Source organism: Equus przewalskii, chromosome 3 (genome assembly GCF_037783145.1).
Source record: "Equus przewalskii isolate Varuska chromosome 3, EquPr2, whole genome shotgun sequence".
Classification (NCBI taxonomy): Eukaryota; Metazoa; Chordata; class Mammalia; order Perissodactyla; family Equidae; genus Equus; species Equus przewalskii.
Genome location: NC_091833.1, coordinates 3150890 through 3163535, shown reverse-complemented (window position 1 = coordinate 3163535; position 12646 = coordinate 3150890). Strand labels below are relative to the sequence as shown.

The window sequence follows — 12646 nt, the reverse complement described above, 5'->3', positions numbered from 1 at the left end:
GGAAAGAGAAAAGGGAGACAAAGAAAGAATGAGATGGAGGAGAGAGAGACAGAGAGAGACAAAGAAAGAGACAGAGAGGAAGGAGAGGAGAAGGCAGGAAAGGAAGGAAGACAGACAGAGAGAGAGAAGAGAGGGGAGAAGAGGCAAAGAGAGAGGAGAGAAAGCCGGAGAGAGGAAAGAAGGGCGATCCAGAGGTGGCCCCGCCCCCGGCCCGGACTCCGCCCCCTCACGCGGGCTGCAGCGCCACCTCCGGCCGCCAGGGGCCCCCGCGCGCAGCCGGCCGCACCCTGCGCGCGCGGCGGACCCCCTCTCCCGCCTCCTGAGCGCCGGCCGCTCGTCGCCCCGCCGCCGCTCTCGGGCCTCGGCCGGGCCGCGCGCTTCCTCCCCCAGGGCTCGCGCCGCCGGCGCACGCCGCCCCCCTGCCTCGCGGCGCGGGCTCTCGCGGGCCCCGCTCCCGCCCTCCGCTCGCCTGGCCCGGACCGGAAGCGGCGCCGCACGGCCTGGGCCTGGCGCGGGGGGCGGGCACCGGGGCCCGGTCGGACATGGGCAAGAAGCACAAGAAGCACAAGTCGGACAAGCACCTCTACGAGGGTGAGGGGGCCGGGGGGCGACGGGGGGCCCGGGGCGGGCGGCTCCGGCGGGCGGCGGGCCGGGCTCGGGCGGGCGGCGGGGGCCCCGGGGCGGGCGGCTCGGGCGGGCGGCGGGGGCCCGTCCAGCCCGGCCCTGCCTCCGTCGCAGAGTACGTGGAGAAGCCGCTGAAGCTGGTCCTCAGAGTGGGCGGGAGCGAAGTCACCGAGCTCTCCGCGGGCAGCTCGGGGCCCGACTCCAGCCACTTCGAAGACAGAAACGACCACGACAAGCACAAGGACAGGAAGCGCAAGAAGAGAAAGAAGGGGGAGAAGCAGGCTGCGGGGGACGAGAAGGGGAGGAAGCGCCGGCGGGTGAAGGTGAGGGGCGCGCCGGCCAGCTCTCGGGAAGGCCTCCGGGTTCGAGGCGTGTCAGTAGTCGTTTCAGAGCGAGGGGCCTCTGTCGGGGTTCACATTTTGTTCTGAAATAAATCGTACACTGTCAAACATACAATGAGCAATTTTGATCTTTTAGGACCAAGTTTGAGTCTGTTGATGAGAACATTGGATCAGAGCCCTTTAAGGGATGTTATACCAATCATAAAAATAAGCATTTTCTTAACCATTTGCAGTTAATAGGAAAAAATAGGTAGCTGTTGTCTTGGTTTGCGTGCTGGGTAAAATAAAAATAATCAACTTTCCTTCCGAGGATGATCACACACACACCTGGGATTATCCTAGCCCGCCTCTGCGTGTCAGTGTGTTTAACCTGTCACTCAGTGGCTTATTAAATCAATTACTGTATTTGAAGTCGATTCCCACAGGTTGGTTTTGTAGTTTCCTATTTTATATATACAGCAGAAGTTTCTATTCCATGTGATTAAAGACATTGGCAACTCACTAAATCTTAGCGATCTCTCTTTGGAATTTCATAAATCTACTTCTGCCCCAGTCTTTATTGCCTTGGCTAGACTGTGACAACAGATAGAGCTATCTAATGTTTCTTTTTCCTAAATAGTAAAAGTCATATATGGATATGACTTTTTTTTTTTAAGACATTCAAGTGTACAGAAGTGAACAAAATGAAGGGAAAAGAGTTTTCCTCACAGCCGTCTCTCATATATCCCCCTTTCCAGAGATGACCAGTTGTTTTCTTAAATTAGTGTTCGTTATTAGTAAAGTAATTCAGGAACATAGTTTTGAAGAGCCTGGAGTGTTACAAGGCCTTCAACACAAAAGCCATCCCCTGCTCCATCCTGGAGTTTTACTTCCCAAACTTTTTAGTTTGTTCTTTGGATGTTTATCGCCATTTCTAAATGGAGGTTTATATTGCTGTTTATTGATTGGATTGGTTTGTCCGTTTACATCTTTTACTGAGACGTGACAGAAGATGAGCATCTAAACTAGCTTTCTTATACCGCTCCATGCCTGCAGTTTCCTTTGCTCCATTCTTCCAGTGTAGGTATGTCACGATTGTTGGTTAAATCAATATTTAATGTTTATTTTTAATTATTGTTCACTGGAGACAGATATACAAATACAGATCTGAGCTTGACCAGTTGATTAATTGCTTTCATTTGTTTGGTTATCATATACTAATTCTTCGCAAACTCTGACAGGTTTGTAAAACTGTAAAACGCTTCTGAGTTCTGTTTTTCACATGGTCGAATGCACCCTTTCTTTGAGACATCCATCTTGCAGGCCTCTGTCCCCTCCTGCTCCAGCCTGGATGACTTCTCTAGACCTCCTGCAACGCTCCTTTGCCTGCTTCCTGGATCCCATGTCTTCCTCTTGATTTATGCCTTGTTCTGGTAGTCTTAACTCTAGGAACTTCCTGAGAAAGCATTCATGGCAGGTAGATGTGTGTAAATTCTTACATGTTTGAAAATCTTTATCCTCCCTCCGTATAGTTTCCTCTTATAGATTGATGATTTGACTCAGCGTGAAGTTCCAGATTGAAAACTGTTTTCCCCCCACATTTTTAAAGTATTGCTCTGTGGTCTTCTGGCTTCCAGATTTGCTGTTGAGAAGTCCATTGCTATTCTGATTCTTAGTCCTTTGGATATGACCCATGTCTGCGAGTTGACATTTTTAGCGTCTTCCCCTTTACCTTGAGTGCTTTGTTCCACAGTGAAGACCTGTGCCTTCAGTTCTGAGATGTTAGCTTCAAGTATTTCTGTGACAGTTTCCTTCTCTCCATTTTCTCTCTTCTCTTTCTGGAACCCCTGCCATTTGGATGTTGGACTCCTAGGCATCATATAGTTATCTGTTGACCCTTTGTAGTCTGTTTGTATTTGAATGTGCAGCCAAAAACGCTGATTAAATGCTTTGTGCCTGGACAGAGTTTGCCAGTTGATGGTTTTCACTGTAGAGTCAATAGACAGAGACTTGATCATTTTGGTGGGGAACCCCCGATGTGTGTACCCTACAGATATTTTCTCTGGGCTCTTCAGTTTCGCCAGAGAAAGATCCCTCCTGGAAGAAGGATTTTACCTGGCTGCTGGTGTTTCTGGAGCTAACCAGGGGAAGGAGGCTGAAAGTCTTATTACTCAGTGCTCTGCCTTCAGTCCAGCATCTCCCCTAGCTGACTGCAGACTCTGGTTTCTATGTCTCCAAGTTCTGAGCTCTCCCAGCTTTCTGGGTTTTGAATTTTGCTCATAGGCATCCACCTCTTTGCATGCAGGATGGTATCGTGCTTTCTCTATTCTGCAGACTCCTCCACTTGTCTTTCCTCTCCCAAGTGTGTTGACATCTTTCATCCATTGTTGTCTCTTCTATATTCTTTGTCTACCCCCTTCTAACTACTTTTGGCTTTACTTCTAGCCGTTACTCCCATAACACCAGCTGATAAGCTCATATTTTTCATTTCATGTTTTATCAGTTATCTCATTCTTTTTATTAACTGCATCATACTTGGTTATATTGATCTACCTTTTTTTTTTTTTTTTTTTTTGGTGAGGAACATTGGCCCTGAGCTAACATCCGTTGCCAGTGTTTCTCCATTTTGTATGTGGGATGCCACCACAGCGTGGCCTGACAAGTCGTGTGTAAGTTCGTGATCCTGGGCTGCTGAAGCAGAGCACGTGAACTTAACCACTACACCACCAGCCAGCCTCTGGCATACCATATTTTATTTTATGTACTGTTACTTTTAAATGTTACAAGTAATGCAGCAGTGAGCCTGCAGCATTGCACACGTGTCTTTGTACACTTTTATAAGGGTATCTTTAGGATGGATTCCTGGAAGTCTCCCCCTCTGTTCCAGCCACTCTGCCCTTTCTTGACTCTGGCTCTAAATATCATTAGCCACCATTATATTTTGATTCCATTGCAAATTAAGAGCCTTTTGCATCCACAGTCTCATTGGGACATAATACCCCGCAGAGTAAGACAGGTAAGTGGATGGGTTCTGTTGTACAAAAGGTAAAGTGGAAACTCAGAGAGGTGAAGTGAATTTGCCTAAGGTCCCACCTCCCCAGGACTCAGGGTTAGGGACCATGGGATGTTTCCAGACTCTCTGGGATGGCATTTGTTCTGTAGAAGCTGTTCGGGTCATGCCTTTTCTCCAGGCCAGACCAGGGATGGGGACGGGGGGGTTCTTCTGCTGTTGTTGTCTAGGCAGGGAGACTTCAGGAGGACACTCCTCTCTGAGCTGTGTTCTGGATCTCCAGGGAGTTTGAGAAACAGCAATTGCCTAGTCTCTTCGTGGGTAGAGTCAACGTGACACCCATGGGCCTGGGAGGGGCTAGGGTGTATGTGGTTCTGAGGGACTGGTGACTCTTCTGTCAGTTCCAGGAAGGAGGAACGGTGCAAGCGTTTTTCTGAAAGGCATAGGTAACTTCTGCTTGTATTTCATTAGCTAGAACTTAATCATGTGGCCACCCTAGCTGCTAGGGAGGCTGGGAAATGTCTTTTAGTGAGGAAGAGGGTGGGGTCATTGTACCCAAACAAAAGTCAGGCGTCTGTTACTTCGGAAGGTAAGGAGAAGGTAAAGTTTTGAGGAAGCAAACACACATAGAACACGAAACCCTGTGATTTTTCAAAAGTGTCTTAGTGACGTGATTTTCTTCTGAGTAGGAAGGCCCTGATTATATTAGTTTCAAATGCTCCCACAGATAGGATCCATAGTGTATCTCCCTGTAGAGTGATGGTATTAAATACCACCCAGAACATGAAGAGTACAGCATTCCTTGGTTTTAATCAGAACGTAATCTGGACACCACCCCTGTGAAAGTGTGTTGTGTTTTTTGAGTTTTTTTCCCTTAAACATTTAAACGTGGAGCAGTTGGCGTACAGTGCAATAAGTAAGATTCTGTGTGGAACATTACATTGATAAACTGGTGATTTATAAAAATTACAGAAGTGTTTATAAAATCATTTAAAGTGAAATACACAACCATATATATATATATACACGCACACACACACCCATTATGATTACTAAAAATCTACATATGGCACCTTTACATATAAATATTACGTTAAATGTTACGTGTAACATTTACAGATAACACCTGGTACTCAATTAAGCACATATTACATCCCGGGTTCTGTGCTTAATGCTTTTTATGTATGTTATTTCACTTTAATTCTCTTTTTTTTTAATTGTGGTAAAATACACATAGCATAAAATGTACCATCTTAACCATTTTTAAGTGTCTGGTTCAGTAGTGTTAAGTGTATTCACATTGTTGTACAACGAATTTCCAGAACTTTTTCATACCCATTAAACAACTCCCTGTTTCCCCCTGCCCCCAGCCCTTGGCAACCACCATTCTGGTTTCTGTCTCTCTGAGTTTGACTACTCTAGATACCTCATATAAGTGGAATCGTGCAGTATTTGTCTTCTGATGACTGTCGTTTCACCTAGCATAATGCCCTCAGCATTCATCCATGTTGTGGCATGTGTTAGAATTTCCTTCCTTTTTAAGGCTGAATAATACCGCATTGTATGGGTATATTTTGTTTATCCATTCATCCATCAGTGGACGTTTGGGTTGCTTCCACCTTTTGGCTATTATAAATAATGCTGCTGTGAACATGAGTGTGCACGTATCTTCTCAAAACCCAGCTTTCACTTCTTTTGGATATATATTGAGAAGTAGAAATGCTAGATCATGTTATCTTCTCTTTTATAGGTGAGAAAACTAAGGCTCCGAGGGCTGAAGTAACTTGCTTAAGGTCATACAATCAGTGCCAGAACAAGAACTCAGATCCTGCCCTTAAAAGTCCTTTAGTCTAAAGAGTTGTTAAAGTGGACACCAACCTCCCCCCTCACAGTACGTGGGAGAATAAAATCAGTGCCCTAACTGAGACACTTCTACTTCTGAGGGTCCTGAGATTCCGTGGAACCAGGGGAATCAGGAGACTTTGCTCAGGAAGTAGCATTTGAGCTGGTCTTTAGAAATGCAAGTATAGTGATGTTACACTACATATTCAGTGAACGTGAGGTCGACTGTGTATAGTGTGAGCGATTATTGTAGTGCAGTAGAATTATTTTCACACTGTACAATTAAACGTAAAGAATCACGTGTAAAGCCATGAGTATTGTACTTTGTGGGCTACTTCAGATATTTGCAAAGGTATTCTGACAACCCAATTTTCATTTATATGCTGGGTTGAGAACTTGATCCCTAAATGGAGTACTACACTCCTGCATAGAGATGTGGAAGTGAGGAAGCTCACACACCAAGTAGAGAATTAAGAAGAGTAGCGTGAAGGTGGGCAAATGTGAGTGTGTGTACAGGGGACATAAAGTAGTTCTCTCTGAGCACAGAATACGTGAAGGGGAGTATAGGAAAGATCTGAAAGGCCGTTGAGATGTCAGAGTGGGAAGTTTGAACTTGAATATGTGGGCCATTTGGAGTCAAACACTTTCTGAGTGAAAGAATGATAGCGGTTGAGCTTTAGTAATGTTAATCTGTTAACAGTATCCAGCAGATGTTGAAGAGAGTGCAGGCTGGGTGTAAGGAGACCTACTTAGAAGCTTGTCATTGAAATAGCTCAGCTGAGAGGTCTAAATTCCTAAGTTGAAACTCAGACCTGTTCTTCTGAAAAGCGTGATCCTAACCCAAATTCTGTCTTAACAGCTTTGCAAATCAGCTTCAGGTTTAGATACTCAAAGAAGTTAGGCTGGTCCCATTGCTAGGGAGATTATCAGAATAAAATGAAAGTTGTTTTTTCAGTTCTTTGAAATCATAAGCATTAACCCAGATACGATATTATTATTTATAAAGCTGAGGTTAAGTAAAACTGTTAAAGAAAATTTAAAACTATTATTCATACACAATAAATTTCAATAAGCGCCTATGTTGTTAAAGCACTATACTGGATCCCAAGGGAGATACATACTCTTAAAAACTAATATCTGTGGGGGCCGGCCCTGTGGCTGAGTGGTTAAGTTTGCACACTCTGCTTTGGCGGCCCAGGGTTTCGCTGGTTTGAATCCTGGGCACGGACATGGCATCACTCATCAAGCCATGCTGAGGGGGCGTCCCACATGCCACAACTAGAAGGACCCAGAACTAAAGATATCCAACTATGTACTGGGGTGATTTGGGGAGAAGAAGGAAAAATAAAATCTTAAAAAAAACTAATGAGTGTTTACTATATGCCGGGCACTGTTGTAAGTGCTTTCTGTTTATTTTAATCCTTACAAATAGCTCTCTGGGGTAGGTGCTGCTAGTATTTCATTTTGTTGCTGAGTTAACTGAGGCATAGAGGATGAGGTAGCTTATAACTGGAGGAGAAATTAATGACTAATCATTAAGCAGAATGGACGTTCTGTCAAAGCACAGTTTATTGACTTGACTGCTGTGATTTCCGCCACCCCCATGATGTCAGGGCTGCTGTGGCTTATCGGGGTTGGCAAGAAATCCTGCCCCTTCTTTCCCACTCTGCTCTTCCCTCCTGAGGTCATCCTCTTAGTCACAGAAACATTCTTCCCGGAGAAGGAAGTACTCTGACTAAGGGCATACGAGTAATGTTGCTCCTCTGATAGAAGGGCTGTTTATTTGTTTATTCAACAAATATTTACCAAATACCTACTATATATCAGACTGTACTAGGCTCAAATGATAAAGGTAAAATACAGTTCCTGTCCTACAGGAGCTCAGAGCTTGGCTGGAGAATCAGATATGAAAGGATACATAAACTTGATGACCTGGTAAATTCTAATGGAGGAATGAATAAAGTGTTCTGGGAGCCCAGAGGAAAGTGTTTCTCATTCTGTTTTGGGAAGCTAGGGAAAAGTATCATAGAGGTGACAGCTAAAGTGTGCAGCCGATGCTCTTTTCAACCTAGGGCTGAAAATGAGGCATAGCTTCAAAGTAATAAAACTGATTTTTCAATTGAATTCTAAAATCAGCTGTTAAAGGGAAGTTCTGAAATTTTTCGCATGCTGGAAGCCTTATTTGAATAGATGTAGATATCTCTATATAAATGTCTCCTCCAAAACTGCAGTATCCACCCAGCTCCACCCCCAACATGGCTGAATTCTCTGTCCTTCGGATCTCGGCTCAGCTGTTACTTCGTAGAAGACTTCCCACACTTCTCCAGTCTAAGTTAGATTCACCCAATACTTATTCTCTCCTTGAAATCTGTTTGCTTTTTCTTAATGAGTTGTTTAATGTCTGACTCAGTTGTTACACTGTCAGCTTCCTAAGGGTAGGGCTGTGTGTGTTTTATCCACCAGTGTGTATCCACACAGTAGAACCTCATTTATTTGTTGAATGCGTGAGTGAATGAGTGTTCACCACGTAAGAGTTACTGTGCTAAAATTTCACATACACTATCTTATTTAATCTTCAAAACGATCTCCTGAGGTATGTATTGTTGTATCTGCTTTAAAGATGAGAAAATTAGTCCCCCCAAAATTATGTAGTTTATGTATGATCTCATAGCTAATAAGTGGCAAAGCCAGAATTTGAACCCATTTTATAAACTGTACCTGTAAACCCTTCTTCCTGGGCTACCTGACATTGAGTGGCTCTAGTATTTTTGTTTCGTTTTCTTTGTTTAATTAGCATAATACACTGTTAACTAGAACTGTTAATTTTTGATTTTACATATCTGTGTTAGTTAAGTGACATTCACAATAGGATTCTATATTATATTCAGAATCATAAAAAGGAAGTTAGAAGGTTGGAATCAGAATTTTAGGTGGAGAGAGAACTATAGAGATCAAAGTCTCTCTGTTTTGTAGGTGAATCTGAGACTGAAATAGTGGAGTAACTTCTTCAAGGTCACATTCTGATAAACTAGAAGCTTGGTCTCCTAATTCCTAGTCTGGCAATAACTTGTTAGGATATCTCCGTTCAGTTTAGGGTAGTTTCCAAGTATATGTTTTATATTCTTTTTCTCTTTTGGACTCTAGCCCAAAAGGCTATATTCTGTTGCCATACTGCGTAATAAAGCAGTTACCGTGGACCAGGCTGAGTAAAGTTACTATGTAGGGGTAGTTCAGAGACATTATACTTTCCTTTGGTATTTTTTCAGCATTTCTGTTTCATGACCTCATTTCACCATCTCATTCAATTTGTAAGATAAATAAAATCAATAATTAGAACTCTGTCTTGGCAGGTGATAAAGAGGCTTGGTGAGAGTAAATGAGCTGCCTAGGAAGGTCACAGAGTGTGTTAAGGATGAAGCTGGAGCTAGAACCTGAGCCTCTAGACCATAGGTCAGCAAACTATGGCCAGCACCACCTGATTTTGTAAATAAAGTTCTATTGCAGCACAGCCACACCCATTCGTTTGTGTATTGTCTGTGGCTGCTTTTACTCTGCAACGCAGGGTTTAGTAGTTGTGACAGATCTTACAGACGGCAAAACCTAAATCTATACTGTCTGGTCATTTACAGAAAAGTTTGCCAGCCTCTGCTCTAGATTCATGGCACTACGCCCCTTGTTCTTTCCACCTAAGAGAGGGCTTATTGCCTTTCTGTCTGTCTGCTCGCCACAATTTCCATTTAATATGAAGGAATATATGTCTCTGGGGCTATTTTTCCATTGAACAGATGTTCTAAACTTGCCAACCTACAAAAGATTCATGCTAGTTTTTCTGGGCAGAAGATACAAAACTTTCCAAAGTGAAAAATTACTGCCCCATGGACTTCATTCCTGTCCCCAGGATACCTGAACCAACCTGGACTTGTAGGGGGATACGTAGGTTTGGGTAGGGCCACATTGTCATTTGGCTAAAGACCACATACTCTCTTGCAGCATGCATCGCTTCGAGACCAGGCCAGTGTGGCCGAGCAGATGGCTATGTGCTAGAGGGCAAGGAGCTGTGTTCTGTCTGGGGAAAGTCGAGGCCCAGAAAGGCAAATAAGTCCTCCTCCCTCCTGTCTTTGCTCATGTAATAAAGGGGTTCATTGTTCTCTGGGAAAAAAAAATATTACTGCTCCAGAATATGTCATGAGGCCATAGAAAACAAGCGCCAATCATCTTAATGGTAACTGGGATCAGGTGCACGATGAGTGCAGTTTATAATGTTGATCTCTGGAGCTTTTAAACCAGTCATATATTCTGTGTTAGATGCTTTGACCCTGGGAACAGCGTGAAGCTCTCACTCTCTGTGATACTCAAAGTGTGATCCCTGTACCAGCAACACCCACATGGCCTGGAAACTTGTTAGCAATGCAGATTCACAGGCTCTAGCCTAGACCTGCTGGATCAGAAACTCTGGGGACAGGGCCTAGACATTCGTGTTTTAACAAGACCTTCAGGTGATTGTAATGTGCACTGAAGCTTGAGAACCATAATGGGACCGCAGAATTTGCGTTTATAGCAATTGTCCAGATGGTGCTAATGCTGCTGGCCTGGGCACCGCACTTGGAGAACCACTGCACCAGATGCTAGAACGAGAAGTTAGGACATAGGCCAAGGGAATTTTTTAGGTCAGAGAGATGCTGTTGATAACCTTGATTCTCAAGATTGTAAAATAGACCTTTTTGGACAATTTTACTTCAGAATTTAATTTTTAAAAATTCAAACTACAGAGAATAATAAAACTACCACCTGGATATCAGCCATCCAGCTTTAGCAAATCTCAACATTTTTCCTTTTGCTTGTATGTTTTGTTCTCTGTTTTTGAGAAATTAGAGAACAGACACAGGTGAAGTCTTCTGTGTACCCTTCCAGAATCCCATTCCTGTCCCTCTTTCCCTAGAGAGAACCATTTCATGAGTTTGGTGTGCATCACATGCACACTTGTTTTTATAATTTTACTGCTTCTGCATACGTCTGTAAATAATATACACTTACACATTTTCAAACTTATAGTACTGATCTTGTAACAGACAATTATTCTCAACTTTTTTCTCTAGAAATTATGTTTCTGAATCCTATACATGTCGATACAGTGTATCTTTAGCTTATTAATCTTACCTTCTATGTAAATATGCCATAATTTGTCAATCCATTTTCATTTTAGTAGGCTTTGGATTGTTCCTAATTTCTTACTATTTCAAAGAATGCTGCAGTAAATATTCTTGTACATGTGTTCATGTGTGCGGTCGTATGTCACTGAACGATGGGTGTGTTCTGAGAAATATGTTATAATTTCACAGTGCAATTTAGTCGTTGTGCGAACATCACAGAATGTACTTACACAAACCTAGGTGGTATAGCCCACTACACATCTAGGCTAAATGGTACTAATCTTAGGGGACTGCTGTCATATGTGGTCTGTCGTTGACGAAAATGTCGTTCTGCGGCTCTGCAGTGCACGACTGTTCTGTGTGGACGGAAGTTTCTCCAGGGAACGTGCTCAGCAGCAGATAGCTCAGCAGAGTGAAGGCGTCTTCAGCTGTACTAGATACTGTTAATTGTCCTCCTAATGGTGTACCTCCTTACTCACCCATCTGCAAGTTAGATGAGCCCCATTTCTGTACATTTTCATCAGAACTTGACATTTTCAGACATTTTAATTTTTGCCAATCAGAGAGATGTGAAGTGCCTTGTAGTTTTTAAGTTAATAATTCCCAGAGTTCTATCTAGTTTTCTTGTTTCTTGACGTTTCACGTTTTTTCTGGGAATTACCTGTGATACCCTTTACCCATTTTCTTTTGGGTTATTTGCCTTTTTACATGAATTTGTAGCTGCTCTTTATGTAATCTTGGCTAATACTTTATCAGTTATTTGTGTTTCAAGTACTTTATCTCAGTCAATAGCTAGTCTTTTAGCTTTGTTTATGGTAAGAAAATCTTTCCCTGCTCCTGGGTCATAAAAATTCTTTACTTTTATGTGAAGTTTTAAAGCTTTGCTTTGTACATTTAAGTCTTTAATCTATCTGGAATTTACTTTTGTGTATGGTGTGAGGTAGAGATCTAATTTCTTTTTTTTCCCCCATGTAGACAACTAGTTGTTCCAGCACTACTCTTGTGCCGTTGATCTATAATGCTACTTCATGATAAACCAAGAATTTTCCATCTGCATGAGTCTGTTTCTGGGCTGTATAATCTATTCTATTGGTCTGTTTGTCCATCCCTATGTCAGACCCACATTGTCTTAATTATTATCACTTTATACAAATATTTAATATCTGATAAGACACATCTTATTGTGACCTTTTTCAAAACTGTGCTATTCTTGATGATTCATTCTTCAAGATAAATTACACGATTTTGGCTTGTTAAATTCCATGCAAAATCATGTCTTACAATTTTGATTGCCTTTACATTTTATTTATAGATTACTTTGGAAAGAATTGACTGTCTTTCAATTCATGAACATAGTATATTTCCTTTATCCTGGTCTCCCACAGTGGCTTTTCAATAATGTTTTATAATTTTTTGCAAAAGATATTAGATATCTTTTATTAGATTATTCCTAGTTATGTTATCTTGCTTTTATGAATAGTGTTATTTTTCTAATTGATTTTTCTAATTCTGGCATATGACACTTTTTTCCCCCATTGTGAACATGTTATTCTCTCCTTTTCCAGAAGATGGCAGTAAAATACATTAAGATTTCATTGTTCAGAATCTTTTTTTTCTTTTCATTGGTGTCTTTTTTCCACTGAAATTGAAATGATTTGTTTTAAAGATATTGGTTCTGATCTTTCTAAATTATCCCCCCT

General features: G+C 42.4%; 1 protein-coding gene across 2 annotated transcripts in view; it reads left to right on the top strand.

Annotated features, from left to right (window-relative positions):
* The first annotated feature begins 272 nt into the window (after positions 1 to 272).
* BRD7 (bromodomain containing 7) overlaps positions 273 to 12646 on the top strand; it is a 35154-nt gene continuing 22780 nt past the window's right edge. For both annotated transcript variants that reach the window (XM_070611849.1, XM_070611848.1), the window contains exons 1-2: positions 273 to 591; positions 739 to 947. In XM_070611849.1, coding sequence (XP_070467950.1) covers positions 543 to 591; positions 739 to 947 — 258 coding nt within the window. In that variant the 5' untranslated portion in view covers positions 273 to 542. The remainder of the gene's footprint in view (positions 592 to 738; positions 948 to 12646) is intronic.